The following is a 25,892-nucleotide window of genomic DNA, read 5'->3' on the forward strand; positions in this document are numbered from 1 at the left end:
GCCCATGAAAGGAATATGCTGAAGGGCTGAGAGAAGCATTTCTTTAGAGAAAATTGTTCACGTGCTGGCCATCTCACCAGTATGTGGGTGGCACTGGATGCCGTGGGGATGGATGTCACTGCCCAAGCAGAATGTGCAGTGCGGCAAGAGAGAAAACAGTGGAGTATAGAACTTTCTGGAACTGGATAAGTGGACAGAGACAGATGAATCTATAAAAGAAGACCGGTGACTGGGAAAAGAGCCAGAGTACAAAGGTGTCACAGCAACCAAAGGACAAGGTTTTGAGAACACTGGTGAGGGCCGTGGGTTTTGGAATGTTTCTGGCCTAAGTTGGAATGCTGGACCAGACATCTAATGGTTGTATAAATTTATTTCTCCAAACCTGAACTTATTTATCTTTAAATATGCTTAATAATAATTGCCTCATGTTGTTTTAAATCTTAAATAAGATGCTATGGGGAGGTCTTTTCACTCTAATTATAGTAAATTCTTTAAAAATTGACTTATTTTTATCAAAAGAAGGAAAATGTATCAAATGTACTATAACAGGATCATCATATTTTTTAAAAGTCTATAAACTTTATTGATACTTTGCTTTATAAATATTTTTATACTACTTATAAATAAAATGGTTCCTTCACAATAGTGGCACTAACCAACCCAATTCCCTAAGAAGAAAATGCTACGTATAAGGAAGAAATGTATAAAGACAAATAAGATGTCATTTAACCTACCAAAATTATAATCTAGAAGACTGACTGAATTTTTAAAATAATTTCCATTATTTAAACAATTTATCCTTGGACCATGTTTTGATTTCTAGATAAAAACTTCTTTGCTTTATTTTTTTTTTTTACAAAGTCAGAAAAGACAACAGATAGTAAAATTAGAATAGTGTTCACTGGGGCCGGCGCTGTGGTGTAGCGGGTAAAGTCACTGCCTGCAGTGCCAGCATCTCAAATGGGCACTGGTTCAAGTCCTGGCTACTCCACTTCTGATCCAGCTCTCTGCTATGGCCTGGGAAAGCAGGAGAAGATGGCCCAACTCCTTGGGCCCCTGCACCCATGTGGGAGACCTGGAAGAAGCTCCCCGATCCTGGCTCCTGGCTTCAGATTGGCACAGCTCTAGCTGTTGTGACCATCTGGGGAGTGAACCAGCAGATGGAAGACCGACCTCTCTCTCTGTCTCGCCTTCTCTCTCTGTGTAACTCTGACTTTCAAGTAAATAAATAAATCTTTTAAAAAAATAGTGTTCATAGTATCTCTTCACTATTTCCCCAGAAATATGAGTAATTATATTTTCAGCTGAATTTTAAGTTATTATCAAGTTTCTTTAGTATTGATATATTGCCTGCAGAACACTAAAAAATTGATGAGGAGAGCTGGCGCCATGGCTCACTTGGTTAATCCTCCGCCTGAGGTGCTGGCACCCCGGGTTCTAGTCCCGGTTGGGGCGCTGGGTACTAGTCCTGGTTGCTCCTCTTCCAGTCCAGCTCTCTGCTGTGGCCCGGGAGGACAGCGAAGGATGGCCCAAGTGCTTGGGCCCCTGCACCTACCTGGGAGACCAGGAGGAAACACCTGGCTCCTGGCATCGGATTGGCACAGCGCTGGCTGTAGTGGCCTTTAGGGGAGTGAACCAACGGAAGGAAGACTTTTCTCTCTATCTCTGTCTCACTGTCTATAACTCTACCTGTCAAATAAAAATTAAAAAAAAAATTGATGAGCAAAAGTTAAGATATTTGGAGTGCCTGGATTCAAATTGGACTCCACTTTTTTTTTTTAAAGATTCATTTTATTTTATTTGAAAGGCAGAGTTACAGAGACAGAGAGAGCTATCAAGATCTTCCATCCACTAGTTCACTCCCCAGATGGCTGCAGTGGCCAGAGCAAGATTGATCAGAAGCCAGGAGGCAGGAGCTTCTTCCAGGTCTCCCACATGGGTGCAGGGGCCTAAGTACTTGAGCCATCCTCCACTGCTTTCCCAGGTGCATTAGCAGGGAGCTGGATGAGAAGTGGAGCAGCTGGGACTGGAACCAATTGGACTCCATTTATATTTCCTGCTAATGCATACCCTGGGAGGCAGCAGGTGATGGCTCAAGTACTTGGGTTCCTGCCACCTACATGGGAGACATGGATTGAGTTATAGGTTGCTGACTTCAGCCTGGCCTCGCCCTGGATGAAGGATGTTTCTCTCTCTCCCCACCCTCTCCTCCCCCCATTCAAGAAAATAAAAATATAAAATAACTTGATGAAATACTAAAATTAGGAACCAAATTTTTGTACCAAAGTAAACATTAAATATACACACATGCCCAAACACATCTCCCTCCCTCCCCTCCCTTTCCTGCCTTCCTGGTTTCCTTCCAGTGGATTTTCTTGAATGAGGTATCAAGAGGTATCTTGTTATTACTTCCCTTGTGCAGAAATGATTGGCAATGTTGAGATCCAGCCATAAGCTCATCATTTCCTTTGGGGTAGCTCAGTGGGTAGATGCTTTTATAGACCTTTGGTAGGAGTGTTAAACAGCAAAGTGGCTCAATGTGGAAAACACGAGGTTCTTCAAGAAACATTAGGGTAAACTGCTTGGGGTGCCTGCATTCCGTATGAGTGTGTGTGTGTTGAGCCCTAGCTTCTCTGTACTTCCTATCCAACTTCCTGCTAATAAGCCTAGGAGGCGGTGGAAGATGCCTAGGGCTAAGGGTCCTAGCACCGATGTGGGAGATCAGGATGGAGTTTTTGTTTCCTGGCTTTAGCTAGACCGACCTCTCCCTGGCTGGCTGTTGTGGCCATTTGGGGAGTGAACCAGTAGATGGACGATATCTCTGCCTCTGCCTGCCTCTCTCTTTCATTCTCTGTCTCGCTGTGTGTGTCACTCTGCCTTTCAAACAAACTTTTTAGAAAAAAGAAACTTTGTAAGCATTGCATATTCTATTCTTGTAACAAAAGAGGTCCTTTTGGAAAGGGTAGTCACAGATCTTACTGTGACCTAGGAGCATTGAAAAAATTTCACAAGGATGGAAAAAAGATTACTGCAGTTAGAGGGTAATCCTCCTTAAGCTTTGTATGCTCCTGCACATCTTCCTAGGTGTGCCAAGAATCCAAGTTCCTGGGCTGGTGTTGTGTTGTACCGCATTAAGCTACTGTTTCCAGTACTGACATCCCATATCAGAGTACTGGATTGAGTCCCGGCTGGCCCAGTTCTGATCCCGTTTCTTGCTAATATGCTTGGGAAAGCAGCAGAATGTGGCCTTAGTACTTGGGACCCTGTACCCATGTGGGAGACCCAGATGGAATTCTGAGCTCCTGACGTACACCTGACCAGCTCCAGCCATTACAGCCATTTGGGGAGTAAACCAGAAAATGGAGGATCTCATTCTCTCTGTTTCTCCTTCTCTCTGTCACTCTGCCTTTCAAGTAAATAAATTTAAAAAAAAAAACTGCTTAATATCCTTGTTCATTCTGTCTGGGTCATTTTCCATGATTGTAACAAGAAACCTTGAGTAAGGAGGTCCTTGCTCGAGTACCAAGAGCAGGTTTAGCAGGTTTGCTTTCTGCTTGCTATAGAAGTGATGGGTCCCCTGTAACACATGCCAGTTGGGAGACAAATGTCTCTGGACCTTCAGCATTGCCTCTGTGGGTAATGTGGGGCCCAGGACAACCAGTGTGAATATCCTGGCCATCATACTGCTCACCATGCCACAAGTAGAACTCATGTTAGACTTCTTTTGGATCCAGGAAGTTCGTGTTTTCTGTCAGTATCCACAAAGAATAAGAGATTAATTTGTTAGCTTTAGTATAAAATCAAATCACAGATAAGACTACTGTATATTGAGAATTAGAGAACTTTATTCCTCTTCAAAGGAGTTTATTTAAAGGTTTCCAAGAATCAGTGTTAGGAAGAGAACAAAGACCAGAGGTGTTACTGTTGTGTAGGATAAGGATATTAAGCAATAAATAAAAGCATTTGAGGGTGTATTTTATGTCTAAGTGGCTATACATATACACCCATTATGGAGACAGTACTCTATGTCAGGTTGGAAAAGGAAAGAATAGTGGTGTTTCTTTTCTAATAACTCTTCACCTCACCTGTAAGTGAGTTTAAGTTGTAATGAACAGTGGCATTAGCAGGTTTTCATAATCTGTGCATGTGGCCTTAACAATCAGGTGGCACACTTTATTGTTGCATTCTGAGAGTGACATTTGCAACATTTAAGCTGTTTTAGCCATCTTAATATAGTTTCATACCAAAGTTTATAACGTCACTTTTGCATGTCACTGGAGAGTGTAAAAACCTGGGGTGGGGAGGAAATGTTCCAGTGAAAGAAGAATGGATTAGTAGGCCAAGGTTGTGGCAGGCAGCTCTAAGCCAGTGATTATGTCGAGACCATCTAGGTTATCACCCTCATCCAGCAGTATTCCCACCCTTTGATTTGTTGCATGACTCCTTGGGCATAATGAAGCCTCAAGAATTGCAGCTTTTCAGAACAGTGAGCCACAGAAGAGTTTTATACTAAAGCTGATGTCATTAGATTCTAGAGCTTGCTGTCATCACATTCTGCGTTATTGCCATGTTAATTCCATGTGCAGCTCAAGTATTCAGTCTTCTGACCTGTTCCACCTACACAGGGCATTTTACGGCTTAAGGATGATGGCCTAGAAGGGAAGGGAAGACTTAATTTGGATTAAATTCAATATGGGAAAATGCCTAAGGTAAGCATTTAAAAAACACTTCTTCATGTGTTTTGTATGCTAAAGGATGCTGACAATATTCACAAACCAAGCTTTAGTGCTTCCCTTAGCTTCCCACAGAACTGGATGTCTGCAGTGTTTGTATAGTTGAAGCATTCTCTCCAGAGAGCTTCTGCCCCATCCATGGTTAGTATTTTATAATGTAACCAGTGAACAGGGCATAAGTTTATTCTGCCTAAACCCTTTAAATATGGTAGCTTTATAGTCTCCAACAGATATTTTGGTTTATTATCTTTAAAAACCAAAAGTTACATTTTTCCTTTAGGGAATCCTTTAGTGCTGGAGTCCTTTCATGTACTCCTCTTATCTTCCTGTCTGCTTCTGAGTCTTGCGACTTCTTTCTCCAAGGTTCCATAGAGTGGTAAGATACTGGGGGAGAGATGGAGATGATCTTCTAGACTCATGCATTCTTTTGGGTCCACCTGTATGACTGTTACCTTCAGCGCCCCTGTTTTCCTTATCTGTTATTGTTCAGGAGGTGTGGCAGGTGTCCACCCTGCTCCCTGTTTTTCTTTTCCTCATTTGACCCTTTTTTCACTCTAGTTGCTGCAATGAGGACCAAGGTACTGCTGACTCCCTGAAGTACGGAATGTCTTCTAGCTCACAATCATTTGTCTCTGCTGATTTTAAAATACCTCGTCCTTCTGCAGCATATAAAGTCAATTTACCCAGAGGAAGTGCACCATTATCTTCTCTATCAAATACATCTACCTGTTCGTTTCTCTCTGCAAAAAGACATTCTATATCCAGCAGATTTAACAAGCGCTATACTTTCCCTAGTCGGCAGCAAAGTAGAGCCAACTTTGAGTCTGAAGAAGATGAAAACTACCTTGATTTTAAACCTTCTGCAGAGCCTTTTGCTGCCTTTCCATCCCGAAGACGTTTCTCTTCCCGCAAACTCAGTGTTGTTTCCTGTTATAAGAGTGCTATTTTTTGGGATCCTCGAGCAAGTGGTCAGGACATGTTTAATCTCAGTGAAATCGAAATCTTTTCGGAAAACCCAAGTAATACTGATACTGAAAGACGTATAGCTTTCTCTCTTCCTGAATTTAATGATAAAAAATTTAAGGATTTTGAAACAAGAACTACTTCAGATAATCGGAACGCTATTGGTGGAGTCACCTATCAACAAAGTGCAGCATCCTTGAATTTTCCTCCAACAGTTGTTTCGTCTCCCGGTGATATTCAAGAAGATAACCAGTTCAGTAAATATCCAAAAGATTCCCTTTATCCTGGGTCTCAAAATCATGTCATGAATTATTCTCCAGCTATGATTGAATAGCATCCCTTCTCACCAGTGTAACACCCCTTACCCGCCATCACGTTGTTTTTTTTTTTTTTTTTCATCTTATAAAAATCCTAGTATCTTTATCCCATCTCTAGATGAAAAGGTATAACAGGTCTCTTTGAAGATGAAGACAAACCTTCCCCTTGTGAAATTCCTACAATCAAGTCACCCCAGACTTTACCCTGTCTTGGAAGTGCAGCTCATTCAGACGCTTTCTACCAGTCACACTTGATGTTCTGTAGTAATCAACACTCACTTGTCATAGAAGTCCCTTCTCCTCTCTAAGCTCCACTGCATTTTCTGGGAAAGATTCTTACCTTGCAGTCTAAATTTAACTTTAATCACTATGAAAGTTATGAAAATGAAAGGTAGTGTTGACATTACTGGAACATGGAAGTCAAAATTGATTTCATTTGTTCAGCTTTTTTTTTTTCAAATTTGCTAATTTGCTGCTTAGACATTGGCTGGTCCCAAATTTCTGAGTGATTAATGTAATACTACTGTTTTATAGTACAACCAAGCTTTAATGTATACATTTTCCAAATGTAACACATTCTTTGAGAGTTGTTTTATCCTGCTCTATTTACTAGAGAACTGTGCCTTCATATTCTGTAGAGCTATATTGATCAATTCACATGCCAGACATCCCACTGTCAGATGCTTTTATTACCTTACGAATAAAATTATAGGGGCCAGCATAGTGGTGCAGTAGGTTAAGACCCTGCCTGCCATGCTGGCATCCCATATCTAAGCTCCAGTTCAAGTCTCAGCTTCTCCACTTCCCATCCAGCTTCCTGCTAATGTGCTAGAGAAATCGGTGGAAGGTGGCCCAGATGCTTGGACCCTTGCCACACATGTGGGAGACTGGGTGGAGTTCTAGGCTGCTGGCTTTGGTCTGGCTTAGCCCTAGCTGTTATGGCCATTTGGGGAATGAATGAGTAGATAAAAGAAGATTGATCTCTCTGATCTCTCTCTCTCCCCCTCCTTCCCTCCACTCATAATTCTAATCTCTGTTTTTTTGTTTTGTTTTGTTTTGTTTTGTTTTTTTTTGACAGGCAGAGTTAGACAGAGAGAGAGACAGAAAGATCTTCCTTTTCCGTTGGTTCACCCCACAAATGGCTGCGCCAATCCAAAGTCAGGAGCCAGGTACTTCCTCCTGGTCTCCCATGGGGTGCAGGGCCCAAGCACTTGGGCCATCCTCCACTGCTTTCCCAGGCTACAGCAGAGAGCTGGACTGGAAGAGGAACAATAGGGACAGAATCTGGCGCCCCATCCAGGACTAGAACCCGGGGTGCCGGCGCCGCAGGCGGAGGATTAGCCAAGTGAGTCGGCCAGTTCTCATCTCTTGATCATTCTACCTTTCAAATAAATAAATCTTTTAAAAATTAACCAAATTATAAGTTAAAAATGTATAGTTGAAATATGTAGAATATTTAGAAACCAACTATTTTAAGTAAATAATTTTGGTACACATTTACGTATGCCTAAGTCTAAGAATTCAGAGAACCCTGAAATCAGAGATAGAAGTGTGCATCAATCTACAACATTTTATTTTATTGTTTAAAATTTTATTTGAAAGGCAGAGCCTCCCCCCGCCCAGACACACACATACACACACAGAGAGAGAGGGAGGGAGAGAGAGAGAGAGAGAGCGCATTTCCATCCACTGTTTTACTCCCTAAGTGGCCACGACAGTCAAGTCAGGACCACTCCTAAGCCAGAAGCCTAGAACTCCATCTTGGTCTCTCACATGGGTGATAGGGGCCCAAGTACTTGGGTCATCTTCTGCTGCCCTCCCAGGCCCTTTAGCAGGAAGCAGGATTGGAAGCAGAGCAGCCAAGACTCAAATTGACTCTAATATGGGATGCTGGCATCACAAGCAGATGCTTAGCCCATTCATCACAAGACCAGCCTGTCCAAAATTTTGTTTTTAATAGTAAATGTTGTCCAGATTTTGTTTCTATTAAATTAAATAAGGCTTATAAATATATTCACCAGCATAACTGAGTGGAAAATGTATACAGGCAGTTAAAAACACTCAGGATATAGTTGGACTTTATAGGAAAAAGGAATTTGCATTATTTTCAAGTATTTATTATAATAAAATGGTCCCAAATCTAAATCATTTGGCTAAGATGCTATTTCACCTTTTTGGTTTTCTCTTACTCTTAGCATGTCTGTAAAAAATTATTATAGATTTGAAGTTTGTAGTTGTGATGAAATACATAAAACATAAATTTACCATCTTAACCATTTTTAAGTATGTAGTTCAGAGATATTGAGTACACTCACATTGTCAGAGAACCATCATCTCCACCCATCTACATAACTTTTTTCATTTTATAAAACTGAAACTCTCTACCCCGTCTCTGTCAGCCATCATTCTGCTTTCCATCAATGATTTCAACTACTCTCAGTACTTCATATCAGAAGGGAGCCTCAAAAAATTCATGGAGAAATTAAGGCATAAGTTTATTGTGGTGCAAAAGATTTTTGAAATCCAGGCTTATTGCATTTTTCCATGAACTTTTTGAAAACCCTTCATGTAAGTAGAATCCTCTAGTAATTGTCTTTGTAACTGGTGTATTTACTAAGCATAATATCCTCAAGCTTTATTCATGTTGTAGTATGTGTCAGAATGTACTTCTTCTTCTTTTTTTTTTTTTTTTTTTGACAGGCAGAGTTAGGCAGTGAGAGAAATCAAGAGACAGAGAGAAAGGTCTTCCTTCCGTTGGTTCACTCCCCAAATGGCTGCTACGGCCAGTGCGCTGCGCCGATCCAAAGCCAGGAGCCAGGTGCTTCCTCCTGGTCTCCCAGGCGGTGCAGGGCCCAAGCACTTGGGCCATCCTCCACTGCCCTCCTGGGCCGCAGCAGAGAGCTGGACTGGAAGAGGAACAATCGGGACAGAATCCAGCGCCCCAACCGGGACTAGAACCCGGTGTGCCGGCACCGCAGGTGGAGGATTAGCCAAGAGAGCCGCAGCGCCAGCAGGAATGTACTTCTTTTTAAAAGCTCAATAATACTCATATGTATATATCACATTTTACTTATCTGTTCATCCATCAATGGGTGATTTTGGTTGATTCTATGTTTGAAATATTATGAATAATTCTGCTATAAAGATAGTTGTACAAATGCCTCTTTGAGACCGTGCTTTCAATTCTTTAGAGTATACACCCAAAAGTAGGATTGCTAGATCATATGGTAGTTCTATTTTTCATTTTTTGAGTACTTGACCTACTGATTTCCTCAGTGGCTGCACCATTTTACAGTACCAGGATTCTAATTTTCTCTACTACCTTGAGAACACTTGACATTTTGGTTTGTTATAGTCATCATCTTACTGGCTGTCAGGTTATATCTTACTGTGGTTTTCATGTACACATTCCTGTTGATTATTGATATTAAGCATATTTTCATGTTACAATTGACTCTATATCTTCTTTGGAGAAGTGTTCATTCAAGTCTTTTGCTCATTGAAATTTTTTTGGGGGGCGTTATTTGAAAGGTAGGGAGCTAGGGATTTCTCACTTGATGGTTCACTCCCCAAATGGCTACAACAGGCAGGCCTGGGCAGTGTCAAAGCTGAGAGCCTGGAACTCAGTCCAGTCCTCCACATAGGTGGCACAGACTCAACTACTTGAACTATCCTCTGCCACTTCTCAGAGTGCCCATTAGCAGGAAGCTGGAATTAAGAACAGAGCTGAGACTCAAACGCGGGCACTCCAGTATTGGATGTGGGCATCCCAAGCTGCATCTTAAATTCTACACCAAACACTCATCTTCTGTTAAAATCAGAGTTGGTTTTTTTAGTTTTAGGTTTAAAATTTGTATTCATTTTAAAGGCAGACAGATCTTCTATCTGCTGGTTTTCTCTCCGAATGCCTGCAACAGCTTGTGTTGGGCAGAGCAAAGCCAGGAATCTGGGATTCAATCTGTGTCATACATGTGTGTCAGGGACATAAGTATTGAGCCATCATCTTCTGCCTCCCAGGGTACACATTAGCAGGAAGCTGGAATTGGAAACAAAGCTGGGACTGGAACCCACAATCTGGTATAGGAGGCAGGCATTCCAAGCAATACCTTGAGCACTGAGCCAAACATCCACAGTGTGTTTGGGTTTGTTGTTGCTGAGTTGTAGAATTCTTTATGTATTCTGAACAGTAGTACTTACCAGAGGTAAAATTATTTCCTCCTAATATGTGAGTAGCCTTTTTACTGTGTCAGTTGTATCCTTTGAGGTGCAGCAGTTTTGGATTTTGATATAGTCCAATTTATTTTTTATTGCTTATGCTTTTGATGTCAAATCCAAGAAACAATTGCCAAATCTATAGCCATAAAGTCTTTTTCCCTATATTTTTTTCTAAGAGTTTCATATTTCAGTATTTGATGTATTTTGAGTTAACTCAGGAGTATAATATTAAGCAAAAAGCCAACATTTTTTGGCATGTGGATATTCAGTTTTTCCAGCACCATTGGTTGAAGAGACTATTCTTTCTCTGTTAAATGGGCTTGGCACCCTTGTCAAAAGTCTTTTGACCATGTATGTCTGAGTTTACTTCTGGACTTTCTATTCTATTCCATTTTCCTATATGTCTGCATGCAAATACTACACCATTTAAATTTCTATAGCTTTGTAATATGGTTTGAAATCAAGAAGTATGAAAACTACAACTTTGTTCTTTTCAAGATTGCTTTTACTATTCAGAGTCCCTTGAGATTACAAATTAATTTCAGTATAAATTTTTCTATTTCTACCAAAAATAATGGGGAATTTGAGGGAGGATTGTATTGAATTTGTAGATTATTTTGGGTAGTATTGATATCTTAATGATATAATATCTTCAAACTCATGAACATGGGATGTCTTTCCATTTGTGTCTTCTTTAAATTCTTTTGATAATGATTTATGATCTTCAGTGTACAAGGCTTTAACCTCCTTAGTTCATTCCTAAGTATTTTATTTTTAAAATGCTATTATAAATGGAATTGGTTTTTTTTTAATTTTTTTAAAGATTTGTTTATTTATTTGAAAGTCAGAGTTACACAGAGAGAAGGAGAAGCAGAGAGAGAGAGAGAGAGAGAGAGAGGTGTCTTCCATCCACTGGTTCACTCCCCAATTGGCCGCAATGGCTGGAGCTGCACCAGTCCAAAGCCAGGAGCCTGGAGCTTCTTCCTGGTCTCTCACAAAGGTGCAGGAGCCCTAGGACTTAGACCATCTTCCACTGCTTTCCCAGGCCATAGCAGAGAGCTGGATAGGAAGTGGAGCAGCAGGGTCTCGAACTGGCATCCACATGGGATGCCTGCACTGCAGGCATCGGCTTTACCAGCTATGCCACAGCACCAGCCTCAATATTTCTTTTTCAGATAACTTATTATCAATGCATAGAAGCACAACTTATTCTTGCATGTTGATTTTAGTATCCTCCAAATTTGTTCAGTTTGTTAAATCTTAATAGGTTTTTTTGTATGGAATCTTAACAATTTTTTCTGTACACTAAGGTCATATTATCCATGAAAGCAAAAATAATTTTCCTTCTCCCTTTCCTGTTTGGATACCTTTTGTTTCTTCATCTTGCCTAACTTCTCTGACTAGGACATCTAGTACTATATTGAAGTGTCAAAAGAGGTAGCTCTGCCTTGTTCCTGACCTTAAAGGATAATATTTGAGTCTTTCACCATTGAGTTTGATGTTAGCTGTGGCCATCTTATATATGAAATGCAGTTATTCATTGCAGTTTCTTTTTACTTCTATAAAATTGGTAGTGATGTCCCCCTTTTCATTTCCACAAATGCAGGTTCCACATGCGTTTCAGAATGGTGTATATTCTGCTGCCATTAAGTGGTATGATTTGTGTGTGTCTGTTAAGTCCAATGGGTTTCCAGATATGTCTGTGTCCTCTGTTTTCCTGTTGATTTTCAGCCAGGTGGTTCTGTCAACTATGGGAAATCAGACATTAAAGTGCTTTACTATTATTCATTTGTTGTATATTTCTCCCTTCAATTCTGTCAGTGTTTGGTTCATTTTTTTTAGGAGCTGTAATAGTCAGTATATGTACACTTTTTTTTTATCTTCTTGGTGAACTGATTCTTTATTCTTATATAATGGTCTTCTTTGTCCCTTGTAACAGTTTTTGACTTAAAATCTACTTTGTCTGATAATAGGTTAGCCACCCTAACTTTCTTTTGGTTACTATTTACATGGAATACATTTTTTCCATTTTTCACTTTCAACATTATTAGTATGTAGAATGAAGGTCTCTTTTAGAACACATGAAGATTTTGATTTTTAAAAAATCTATCCTGCCAATACATACTTTTGGTTTCAAGAATTTAATCCATTTATATTTGAAGTAGTTACTAATGGGAAAGAACTTAGGATTCCCACTTTGTTGTTTTCTGTATACATTTTTGGTTTTGCCCTCGTTCCCTTACTGCCACTGTGTTTGGGTGATTTTTGGTAGTGATGTTTCATTTCCTTCCACATGTATTCTGTAGAAGTTTTCTTTATGGATACCATGGAGATTACAATCCATGTTAAACTGGCAGCAATTTCACTTCAGTTACATACAAAAATTCTACTTCTTTACAGCTCTACCACTTGATTTATATTATTGCTGTCCTTAGTTACATCTTTATATGTTGTGTAATCATTAATATAGGTCTATAATTATTTTTGTGTTTTTCTCTTTAAATCTTGTAAAAGAATAAAAAGCATAACAAAAATTATAATAATTCTAGTTTTTTTATTTTTCTACTTTTACTGGAGGGTTTTGTATTTTCATGTGGCTTGAGGTTACAGTCTAAGCTCCTTTTGTTTCAACTTGAAGAACTCCCTTTAGCATTTCTTGTAGGGCAAATTGAATGGTAATGAACTCCCTCTCAGCTTTTATCAGGAATAGTTTAATTCTTTTATTTTTGAAGGATAGTTTTTCTTTTTATACAACAGAATTCTCAGTTGATAAATTTATTTTTTCTTTGAGCACATTAAATATATTAACCTACTGCTCTGGCCTGCAATTCTTCTGCTGAGAAATCCACCAATAACCATTTGAGGATCCATTGTATGTGACAAGTTGCTTTTCTGTGGCTGCTTTTGAGTTTCTTTGTCTTTAGCTATCAGTAGTTTGAGTCTGATGTGTCTCTGTGTGATGTCTTTGGGTTTATCCTGTTTGGAGTCAACTTCTTCCTTTGTATTTTATTGGCCTTCCTCAGAATTGGGTTTTTGATCATTGTTTCTTCACATAAGCCCATGTCCCTTTCTTTTCCTACTGGAATCTCCATAATTTATATATCGATTTGCATCTTGGTGTTTCATAGTCCCTTGGGGTCTTTTCACTCTTAATTATTTTCTTTTTAAAATTTTTAAAAAATTTTTTGAAGATTTATTTATTTATTTGAAAGGCAGAGTTACAGAGAGAAGGAGAGAGACAGAGACAGAGACAGAGACAGAGAGATATCTTCCATCTGTTGGTTCACTTCTCAAATGGCCACAATGGCTGGGACTGGACCATGCTGAAGCCAAGAGTCAGAAGCTTCTTCTGGGTCTCCCACGTGGGTGGCAGGGGCCCAAGTCCTTGGGCCACCTTTCATTGCTTTCTCAGCACATTAGCAGGGGGCTGAATTAGCAGCCAGAAATTGAACTGGTAGTCGAATGTGGGGTGCTGGCCTGGCATTGCAGGCACTGAGCCCTACATCTGCCCAGCTTTCTTTTTCCTCTTCAGAATTGATAGATTCAGATGACTTGCCTTCATATTTTCCTGTTTTTTCTTCCTGTTTGATTATTCTGTTGCTCACTGCAGTGAATTTTTAAATTGTTAGAATTTTCAGCTCCACAATTTATGGCTTTTTAATAATTTGTATTTTTTGACATTTTCATTTTGTTCATATATTCTGCTCCTGATTTTAAAAATATTCTGTTTTCCTTTACCTCTTTGGGATAGTTAAGACTCTTTTTAAAAAATTGTTATCTATAAAGTCCAGGACCTATGTTTCTTTTGGGTTAATTACTGGAAATTGTTTCTTTCAGTGGGGGAATCTCTCCCAGATTCTTTGTATATATTTTATTTTTGTTGAAAATCGAATATTCTAAACAATAGCCACCTCTTCTAATCTTTGTAGAATGGCTGTATGCAGAAGAGGGCCCTCACTTATTGGAACGATGTAAGGTCTTAAGTCCTTTCTGAGCATGAATTTTGCCCGTGTGTTTGTGTGAATGTGGATTTTCTCTAATTCTCCTATTTATGTTCCTGCTTTTAAATCTCTTAATTGCCCTAATTGTCTCACCTCTGCCTCTTCTTGGATCCTCAGATATGCTATTCTGTTCCATTTCCTGTAATTGTTGGCCTCTGGTTGCTCATGGATCTGTTGTGCCTCTGTAGCTCTCATGCACTACAGTACCCATCATGGCTTCCAACCTAATATCCAAACTATGTGTACATTTCTGTATGAGCTCTGAATCGAGAGAGACAGAAAGCAGTATGCCTCTGTGCAGACCAGAACATGGCGTATAAATTCCGCTCATTTAATTTTGACCTGAAACAGGAAACAGGCATCAGACAACTTCCTCTCACCCTAGCCACAACAGGGAAGGATTGTGGCATGGGTGATCAAAAGCACCATAACTTTTCCCACCATTTTGACTGTGGCTTTTTCCTAATTGGCATTTGCTTGCTGACTAGTTTCTAGAGCTCCCACAAAGCATTTCCAGTCTATGGTTGTCCACTTGGTGCTTCTAAGAGAAAATGACGGCCTATTCTAATGTAACTAAGTTAATTCACCACTGATGTATTTCTGTAGCTAAGCTTCGTTATTTTTACACTAAATAATGTCTTGCTCTCCTTAAGAGCCACTGTGCCTTTCAGAGATGCTGTTGCTACTATTGAAGCAAGTAGTTGATCATGCAGAATTGAAGAGACAGATAAATGGGAAAGTTTTTATTAAAATTGGTAGAGAAAATATGGCCAGTAAAGTGCAGGAGGGACAAATGTTTGTAAGTGAATTTGAATTTTAAGGTGAGCTTCTTTTTTTTTTAAACTTTTATTTAATATAAATTTCCAAAGTTAAGCTTATGGATTATAATGGCTTCCCCCTCCAACTTCCCTCCCACCCGCAACCCTCCCCTTTCCCGCTCCCTCTCCCCTTCCATTCACATCAAGATTCATTTTCAATTCTCTTTATATACAGAAGATCAGTTTAGTATATATTAAGTAAAGATTTCAACAGTTTGCCCCCACATAGCAACACAAAGTGAAAAATACTGTTGGAGTACTAGTTATAGCATTAAATCACAATGTACAGCACATTAAGGACAGAGATCCTACATGATATTTTTTTAAAAATTGATTAATTTTCTATGCAATTTCCAATTTAAAACCAAGTTTTTTTTTTTCATTTCCAATTATCTTTATATACAGAAGATCGATTCAGTATATACTAAGTAAGGATTTCATCAGTTTGCACCCACACAGAAACACAAAGTGTAAAAATACTGTTTCAGTACTAGTTATAGCATTACTTCACATTGGTCAACACATTAAGGACAGATCCCACATGAGACGAAAGTACACAGTGACTCCTGTTGTTGATTTAACAATTTGACACTCTTATTTATGGCGTCAGTAATCTCCCTAGGCTCTAGTCATGAGTTGCCAAGGCTATGGAAGCCTTTACAGTTCGTCGACTTCGATCTTATTCCGATAGGGTCATAGTCAAAGTGGAAGTTCTCTACTCCCTTCAGAGAAAGGTACCTCCATCTTTGATGGCCCTGTTCTTTCCACTGGGATCTCACTCGCAGAGATCTTTCATTTAGGTCTTCTTCTTCTTCTTCTTCTTTTTTTTTTTTTTTCAGTGTGTCTTGGCTTTCCATGCCTAAAATACTCTCAAGGGCTCTTGAGCCAGATCCGAATGCCTTAAGGGCTGATTCTGAGGCCAGAGTGCTATTTAGGACATCTGCCATTCTATGAGTCTGCTGTGTCTCCTGCTTCCCATGTTGGATCGTTCTCTCCCTTTTTGATTCTATCAGTTAGCAGACACTAGTTTTGTTTGTGTGATCCCTTTGACTCTTAGACCTATCACTGTGTTCAATTGTGAACTGAAGATGATCATTTGGACTAGTGAGATGGCATTGGTACATGCCACCTTGATGGGATTGTATTGGAATCCCCTGGCACGAGAATACTATATACAGCAGTCAAAAACAATGAAATCCGGTCATTTGCAACAAGATGGACCAATGTGGAACATCATGCTGAGTGAATTAAGCCAGTCCCAAAGGGACAAATATCATATGTTTTCCCTGATCAGTGACAACTAACTGAGCATCAAAGGGGAAACCTGTTGAAGTGAAATGGACACTATGAGAAACAGTGACTTGATCAGCTCTTGTCCTGACTGTTAATGTACAATGTAATACTTTATCCATTTTAGTATTTTTTTGTTCTAGTACTGGTGGTTGAACTCTGTAATTAACACACAATTATTCTTAAGTGTTTAAATTTTAACTGAAAAGTGATCCCTGTTAAATATAAGAGTGGGAATAAGAGAGGGAGGAGATGTACAATTTGGGACATGCTCAATCGGACTTGCCCCAAATGGTGGAGTAAGGTGAGCTTCTTTAGACCTTCTAAAATTTCTGTTGGGAAAACTTGATTTGATATCATAAAATCTATGAAATGCCTTTCGCATGGGGGGAGATAGATACAAATATAATCTTTAACCAAAATTAATATAGTTAAGTTTTGTCACTCATACTTGGATATGCCTTTGTTTTATTTATTGGGTGCTTACTGTAGTTCTTTTAATGAATATGTAATACTTGTAGTACATTTATGGAATAGGATGTAATATTTAACACATGTAAACAGTGCACAGTGATCAAATCAAGTATTTACCATTTACATTTCATTATCTTTTAAAAGATTTATTTGTTTATTGGAAAGGCAGAGTGACAGAGATAGAGAAGAGATCTTCCATCTACTGGCTTACTTCCCAAATGCCATAAACAGCTGGGGCAGTGCTGGACCAAAATCAGGAGCCAGCAACTCCATCCAAGTCTCCCATATGGGTGGCAGGGGCCCAATTACTTGGGCCATCACATGCTACCTCCCAAGCACATTAGCAGGAAGCTGGGTTTGAAGCACAAAATAGCAGGGACTCAAACCAGTAACCCAACATAGGATCTGGGCATCCCAGCTGGTGTCTTAATCCCGTGAACCATAACACTCACCCAAACACTCATCTCAAAATGCAGTTGTTTACTTGTTATTTCAAGTCTTTCCTGGGGGAGAAGGCCAACTCTGGGTTCTTCTGTTTGGCCAGCTCAGTATTCTCTTCCCTATTTTTTAAGTTGGCTTTCAAATTTTCTGAGAAATGCCCAGTTGTAGACAGAAAAATCCCTATCTAAAGTAGGAAAGTCATTTTCCACATTTGAGTGTTATTACTGTGTGGAAGAAACTAGCCTACACGTTCTCTTTTGTTTTATTGGCCACTTATGCTCTAGCCATGGTGCCTGTTCCTCAGAATTGTCTTAAGTCTCCATGTACTTGGCTTTCCATTTTAATTTTAGGGTGTGGCAAATTCATACGAAAATTCCATTGCCTAGAATGACATTAAAAATTTAGATTACTTTGGGGCTGTATGCAATTTTTATAAAGATTTACTTATTTGTTTATTTATTTGAAAAGTAGTTACAGACATATACATCGGGGAGGGAGGAGAGGTAAGAGGGCAGGGGAGAGAGAGAGAGAGAGAAAGAAACTCCTATCTATTGCATCATTCCCCAAATGCCTACAGCAGCTCAGGGCTTAGCTAGGCTGAAGCCAGGAGCAATGAACTCAACCTAGGTCTCCCAGGTAGGTGACAGGGACTCAACTACTTGACCTATGACTTGCTGCCTCCCAGGAGGGCACATTTAGCAAGAAGCTAGAGTCAGGATTGGAGCTGGGACCCAAACTCAGCTGTTCCAATGTGGATATGGGCATCCAAGCAGCATCTTAACCTTTAGACCAAATGCCTCCTCCTGAGATTGTTCTGATGTTACTATTCCTACACATGGATACTTTGCCCCATTACTTAGATGCTCTTTAATGTCCTCAGATGGTATTTTATAATCTCCTCCTGAAGGTCAGAAAAAACTTTTGTGAAATTTTCCTTTTGATACTTTATATATTTCTTGCTTTTATAAATGTAATAATTTGTAAAATTATTTTCTAGCTTATTTTATAGAGTGTAAGAATATACACACAAAAAGAACATAATTGATTTTTAAGAATTGATAATAACTTTAATTACCCACTTATCTATAAATTCTTTTAGATTCTCAAATTTTAGTTTTTCGATTTGTGGACTTTTTTCTTCTATCACTTATGCTTATAATGTGGATTTTTTCTTTTGTCACTTATGCTTATATCAAATATAAGAAACCGTTTTCTAATCCAAGATCAAAAATATTCACTCCTATGTTTTCTTCTACAGGTTTTATAGAAGTTTTAGCTCTCATAATTAGGTTTTTGATACATTTTGAGTTCATTTTTTATCTGATGTCAGGTAAGAGTTCCCCTTCACTCTTTTGCATGTGGATATCCATTTGTCCTAGCGCTATTTGTTGAAGAGTATTGTTTTCTCCACTTTTGTCTTGGGACTCTCTTATCAATATAACTAACCACAAATGTAAGAGCTTATTTCTGGACTCTTTTTTTAAAAAAAATGTTTGAGAAGCAGAGAGATTGACTAGTATGACTCCAAGTCCTTTTGGTTTGAGCAACTGGAAGAACAGAGAGCCATTGCTAGAGTGCTGTTGAAGAAGTTAGGTAAAAATTAAAAGATGCCTTCTTAATAAAGCCTTTGAAAGTTTCAGTGTCTGGAAATAGTTGCAGTCCTTTAAAGAAATTCTTTGTTTGTATCTTTGTTTCTGATGAAAATTACAAGTTATGTGTCTGATTGCTTGGCTGACAGAAAAACAACTCCATTTGTGTTCTTTGTAGGAACTGTGTAGATATCTAAAATATGTGATTCTTTAATTAGCCTCATGCACATTTGTCCATGCTTTTATCTTTCTCTTATGCCTCTAAATTTTTCTCCTTTATGTATGTGTCTTCATATATTACCTTAAAAATCTTTTGAGAACATCAGGGTTTGAATAAATAAAAATAAATTTATTGCGTTACATGCCACCAAAAAGGAAATGTGTGTGTTTTGGCGGGGTGGGAGGGGGAGGGTTGTATAACTTTTAAAACCTAAGTCAAAATTAAAAATTAGAATATCATCTTGAACTATAGGTAAATATTTATCTATACATGTTGGGTACCTGTTGAGTTCCTACAATTCTGTATCATCCATTCAACAATATTTGATGAATACTCACTACATACCAGGTGCTATTCTGAGCACTTGATACATCAGATAATGAGCACTACTGTCAGGGACCGTGGATTCTACCGGGGCAGGTGCTGACAAAATACAGCACATATAATAGATTAGTAAATTAATATTGTATGTTACAAGATAAAATGTGCTACTGGAAGAAGTTAAACATGATAACAGAGGTTGGAGAAGAAAGGAGCTGGGGAGTTGCAGCACTAAAGAGTGGTCTTCAGGGCCACATTGAGCAAAGGATGTGCAGCAGACTTGAAGGAGGTAAAGAAAGAGCACTCCTTCACAGGGAACAGTAGGCAAAAGTTCTGCAATGGGAGCATGATTGGCAAGTCTTAAGGAATAGCTAGAACACCTATGTAGAGCTGAGTGATTGACAAAGGTTGTGGGAATGCAGTCAGAGAGGTATTGGGGTTGGGAGACAAATTGCATAGGGTCTTATGGACTGTTTTTAGGACGTGAGCTCTTCTCTGAGTTAGAGAGGGGACGCTGTTACAGAGTTCCAGGTATAAGAATGGCGTCATTCGGCTTGCATTTTGCGAGGATCACTCTGGGTACTATACATAATTTTATCAGAGAGGTTAATGATTATTTCTGCAATTTTAGGTATATTACAGCTAACACTGACACAGAAGAACCGAGTTTTCCTGTCTCTAAGGCACTTAACACACATGTAGAGGAATTAAGTTTAGATGTCCTTCTTCAGAAGGTAGATCATTTACGTATGAATGAGTCTGACAAGCAGGAGAGTTTTGAACTACTTTGTGACCACAAAGAAAAGGTAAGAGATACATTACAACATATTAATATAACCCTATGAGGGGTCATGCTTATGAGGGTCTTCAAAAAGTTGGCAGAAATGCAAATCATGAAAAAACTTGATTTTTGTACCAACATACTTCTCTCTTAATTCTGTTTTTCCACAAACTTGTTGAAATACCCTCATATTGATTCATTTTAAGATCCAGTTTTTTTTAAAGATTTATTTATTTGTAAGGCAAGGCAACAGAGGGGAAGAGACAAAGAGCGGAGGACTCTTGCTTCTACTGGTTCACTCCCCAAAAGGCTACAACAGCCAGGGCTGGGCCAGGCCAAAGCCAAGAGCCAGTAATGCTGTTCTGGTCTCCCACATGAGTTGCAAGAGTCCCAGTATTTGAGCCAACTTCTACTGCCTTCCCATGTGCATTAGCATGAATCTGGATCAAAACTGGGGCAGCCAGGATTTAAACTAGCACTTCGTTGCAAGTGGCAGCTTCACCCACTGTCACACAAGGCCAGCTCCCAGGACACATTTCTTAGGGTGGATATTTGTATTTGAAGTGTTATATACATAAATATGCATAGGCATATATTCAGTCATCCATAAATGTCAGTGTATCTCCCTAAATTTTAATATATTGCAGTGGACAGTGGTTATGGTCTGGACAAGTTACCCAATTAACGCATGTGCAATTATATCTTTTCAGTTTAAGGATGAAGTAGAGTTTATGTGGCGATTTGCTCGTGGTTATGGAGATATGTATGAGATGTCTACAAATACACAAGAAAAGAAACATTATGCCAATATTGGTAAGCTTTGTGTAATCATCTATAATCAGCCAATAGTTGGTTTTAATTACAACTAAATTATTTTAGCTGCAACCAGTGGGTTTAATTTATTTTGGTATATCCCAGTAACAAAAACATACATATAGTCTCAGAAAAAAAACTTTTAGGACAGAAAAAAATACTTTTAGGATAAATGTATGCATGTTAGAATAGGCAACTGAAATTTCATCTCTTAAAGTTTATAAAGTCACAGAAATAGGTCATTCAGTGGCAGTGTTTCAAAACCAAAATCAGGCAAAGGACAGTGGTTTCCAACAAAAGCTGCTACAATTATAACACACTTTGCTCTCTATAACATAGAACTCTAAGTACCACAAAGAAGTAAGTAACTTCTCAGACTTTAGTTAATGTGTTTTATCAAAATCTGCTGTAAGAAAACAAATGCACCTTGAGTTGCAATTATTTAAGCTGAATAAGGAGTACATGTTGATTCATTGTGCTATCATCCATAATTTTGCATATTTTTTACATTTTCTTAAAAATAACAACAAAAGCAGCCAGGATTTCTAATTGCTATTGTTTATATCACCTTGACTCTTAACAGATATCAAATTCTTTCTTGCAAAAACCTGTTATCGTCATTTCTCTGAGCTTCAGCATAGTAATTTGACATCAATATAACTTTAATCCTTTTATTCCAAAGCCTTCTCTGACACGCTTTTCTTCTGTGAGATAGCATGGTGAAGAAACAGAAAAAAAAAAAATCTTCTCCCAATCTAGTTATCTGTCATTTTAATTTCCAAGAAAGTAGTATTCCTAACCTCTTTACACTCAGCCAAATATTTCTTACCTGGAGGTTGCTGTGCTGCATGACCTCTGCATATTAATTCTCCCCAGTGGGAGGAAGATGAGAAGACATCCCATCCCCTTCTTGTTTGTTACATATCCATCATTGGCTTAATACGGCAGTTTTTCTGTATCAATTCAGTTTTTGGGTCATATGCAAAGTGGAATTCTAGAATTTTCTTAGCTTCAAGAAAAATAAAAAGTTAATCAAACAGAACAAATAGATTTATTTTTGATTCTACTAAGAAAATCAGAGCCTATCTATGGGAACTGTTTCAGCATGCATTAATATTAATTTGTTTCTTTCTTAAGTACCTGCCCTTCCCTGGGCATTATGTCAGGAGGTTGGAATGGGATAGCACAACAGACATATTTCTCAGACAGCAGTGGAGCTTGTGGGAGAGAAAATCTTAATACCTGTCAATAATATTAACGAGCCGTTGTTATATGGGAAAGGGATGTATAAAGGAAAGGAAGCTATGATACAAGGAGGTCTTTCTTATGCAAGTAACAGCTTCCTATAGGTGAAATTCACTTTGGATCTCTATTTTAAAATGGAATAGAGAGGTTTTCAAGATGACAGAATAAGGAGGAAGCTTACTGCTCTAGTCTAGGGGAAGATATTTTTAAAAACTGGAAAGAGTGCAACCCCTAGAAGAGTTAGGGAGAAAGTGGCAGAGAAAACTCGACACAGATTAGAAGGACACTGTGGAACTACGTGGAGGGTGTGCACACGCACAATTCGGGACTCCAGCAGCTGAGAACCTCAGCACCAGCTTTGGAGAGTGAGGTGAGATCAGACGGCAGCAGCCTAAGCCATTGGCGATACATCTGTGGGAAGAGCCTAGCAGGAGCCCGGCTTGGAGCCCAGTGAGGGACAGTGTTCCTGCCAACCTAGAGGGAAAAAAGGGAGACATGTGTATCTCTCACTGACCAGCCAGCACTGGTACCTTAACTAGCCAAGAGAGGGCAGGCACCATTTTAGACATATGTAAAAGTTGTGCCAGTTTGTGTCCAGGTGCCCAGCAACCAGCTAAGAGGAGACACCTGGATCTGACTGGGAAAACTGACAGGGCCTCATCTCCCCTGTTAAAAGATACAGACTGGCTGGGCCGGCTCACTTGGTTAATCCTCTGCCTGTAGCACCAGCATCCCATATGGGTGCCGGGTTCTAGTCCCAGTTGTTCCTCTTCCAGTCCAGCTCTCTGCTGTGGCCCAGGAAGGCAGTGGAGGATGGCCCAAGTGCTTGGGCCCTGCACCTGCATGGGAGACCAGGAGGAAGCACCTGGCTCCTGACTGTAATAAATATTTATGCACCTGGCTATTTAAAAGAAATGTTAATAGATCTAATGGGAGACCCAGACTCCAATACAATAGTAATGAGTGGGAATCCTCCCAAACTCCCATGATGCTGGCATCACCTTTATTCCTAAACCAGTAAAAGATACAACAGAGAAAGGGAAAAACAGACCAGTTTCTCTAAAGAACATAGATGCAAAAATCCTCAATGAAATATTAGCTGATTGAATTCACCAATACATGAGAAATATAATTCACCCAGATTTACCCCTGGTATGCAGAGATGGTTCAGCATTTGCAAATCAATGAATGTCTATATCACATTAACAAATTGAAGGGCGAAAGCCATAGGATTATCCCAATAGATGCAGAGGAAGCATTTGATAAAATACAACACCCATTCATGATGAAAAATTTTAGCAAATTGTATATAGAAGGAACATTTCTCAACATAATCAAGGCAATTGTGACAAACTCAATGGCCACCATCCTATTGAATAGAGAAAAACTGGAAGCATTCCCACTGAGGTCCAAAACAAGACAAGACCATTGCTATTCAATATTGTCCTGGAAGTTTTAGCCAGAGCCATTAGGCCAGAAAAAGAAATGAAAGGGATACAAATTGGAGGAAGTCAAACTATCCATATTGGCAGATGACATGATTCTATATATAGGGGATCCAAAAGACTCCAGTAAGAGACTATTGGAACTCATAAAAGAGTTTGGTAAGTGAAAGGATATAAAATTAACACAAAAAAAATCAATAGTCTCTGTATACACAGACTATGCCATGGCTGAGAATAAACTTCTAAGGTCAATCCCATTCACATTTGCTACAAAAGAAAATCAGATACCTTGGAATAAATTTAACCAAAGATGTCAAAGATATCTACAATGAGAATTACCAAACATTAAAGAAAGAAATAGAAGACACACAAAAAAAGTAAAAATCTTCCATGTTCATGGATTGGAAGAATTAATATCATCAAAATGTTCAGACTACCGAAAGCAATTTACCAATTCAATGCAATGCCAATCAAAATACCAAGGACATTCTTCTCAAAATGATGCAGAAATTCATATGGAAACATAACTAAAAATAGCTAAAGCAGTCTTATACAACAAAAACAAAGCTTGAAACATCGTAATACCAGATTTCAGAGGCAGTTATAGCCTGGTACTGCCACAAAAACAGACTTGTAGACCAATGGAACAGAATAGAAACTCCAGAAATCGACCCAAGCATCTACAACCAACTTATTTTTGACAAAGAAGCTAAAATCAATCATTGTAACAAGGATTTTCTCTTCAACAAATGGTGCTGGGAAAACTGGATCTCCACATGCAGAAATATGAAGCAATACCTTTACCTTACACCTTACCAAAATATCCACTCACAGTGTATCAAAGACCTAAATATGCAACCTAGTACCATCAAATTATTAGAAAACATTGTGGAAGTCCTGCAAGACATTGGCATAGGCAAAGAGTTATTGGAAAATACCCCAGAGGCACAGGCAATCAAAACCAAAATTTACAAATGGGATTACTTCAAATTGAGAAACTTCTGTGCTGCAAAAGAAACAGCAAAGTGAAGAGGCTTCCAACAGAATGGGAGTAATTATTTACAAACTATGAAGTTACCAAAGGATTAATAACCAGAATATATAAAGTGATCAAGAAACTCAACAACAGCAAAACAACAGAGTTCAGAAATGGGCCAAGAACTTAAACAGGCATTTTTCAAAAGAGGAAATCTATATGGCTAACAGATACATGAGAAAATGGTCAGTATCACTAGTCATCCTGGAAATGCAAATCAAAACCACAGTGAGGTTTCACTTCACCCTGGTTAGAATGGCTTTCACACAGAAATCAACCAACAACAAATGCTGGTGAGGATGTGGGGGAAAAAGTACCCTAATCCACTGTTGATGGAAATGTAAACTGGTACAGCCACTGTGGAAAACAGTATGGAGATACCTCAGAAATCTGAATATACACCTACCAAATGACCCAACCATCCCACTCCTGGGAATTTACTTAAGGGAAATGAAATCAGCATATGAAAGATTTTCTGTACCCCCATGTTTCTTGCAACTCAATTCATAATAGCCAAGATATGGAATCTTCCCAAATGTCCATCAACTGAAGACTGGATAAAGAAATTATGGGATATATACACCATGGAATACAACACAGCTGTAAAAAAAAAAAATGAAATCCTGTCATTTGCAACAAAATGGATGAATCTGGAAAACATCATACTTAGTGAAATAAGCCAATCCCAAAAGCACAAATACCATATGTTCTACCTGATCTGTGATAACTTAAAGACCCCTAAACAGTAATCTATAAAAGTGAAATTGACACTTTGAGGTACAATGATTTTGACCAGCCCTTGTCTTGACTATTGAGGGACAGGTTTTTTTTTTTTTTTTTTTCATAGTACTTGTTGAACTCTTTACTTAGTATAGAGTTAATTGTTTGTGCATAATTTTAATTGGAAATAGATCTTAGTAAAATATGACAATGGGAATAGAAGAGAGAGGAGGAAGAGGACTGGGAGTATGGGTGGGGTGAGAAGAATCACTATATTCCTAAAGTTGTATTTATGAAATGCATGAAATTTGTTTTCTTAAATAAAAGGCTTCTGGGGAAAAAAAGAAAAATAAAAAAATGGAATAGAAGTTGAATTGAGTTCATGTATGAGATGCTAAAAATGGAAAAAATGGGCTAAGGGAATTTGGGGGCAAGAATGGAGTGTAGGACTGAAATAAGGTGTATCAAAA

The 25,892-nt window shown here is 38.8% G+C and overlaps 1 protein-coding gene across 5 annotated transcripts in view; it reads left to right on the top strand.

The window, feature by feature from the left end:
* The window catches only part of RMDN2 (regulator of microtubule dynamics 2), a 93,119-nt gene that overhangs the window by 10,663 nt on the left and 56,564 nt on the right, over positions 1-25,892 (top strand). For all 5 annotated transcript variants that reach the window (XM_062209285.1, XM_062209283.1, XM_062209281.1 and 2 more), the window contains exons 3-4: positions 20,014-20,188; positions 20,874-20,976. In XM_062209285.1, the coding sequence (XP_062065269.1) occupies positions 20,014-20,188; positions 20,874-20,976 (278 nt within the window). The remainder of the gene's footprint in view (positions 1-20,013; positions 20,189-20,873; positions 20,977-25,892) is intronic.

This window comes from Lepus europaeus, chromosome 13 (genome assembly GCF_033115175.1).
Source record: "Lepus europaeus isolate LE1 chromosome 13, mLepTim1.pri, whole genome shotgun sequence".
In the NCBI taxonomy this organism is placed as follows: Eukaryota; Metazoa; Chordata; class Mammalia; order Lagomorpha; family Leporidae; genus Lepus; species Lepus europaeus.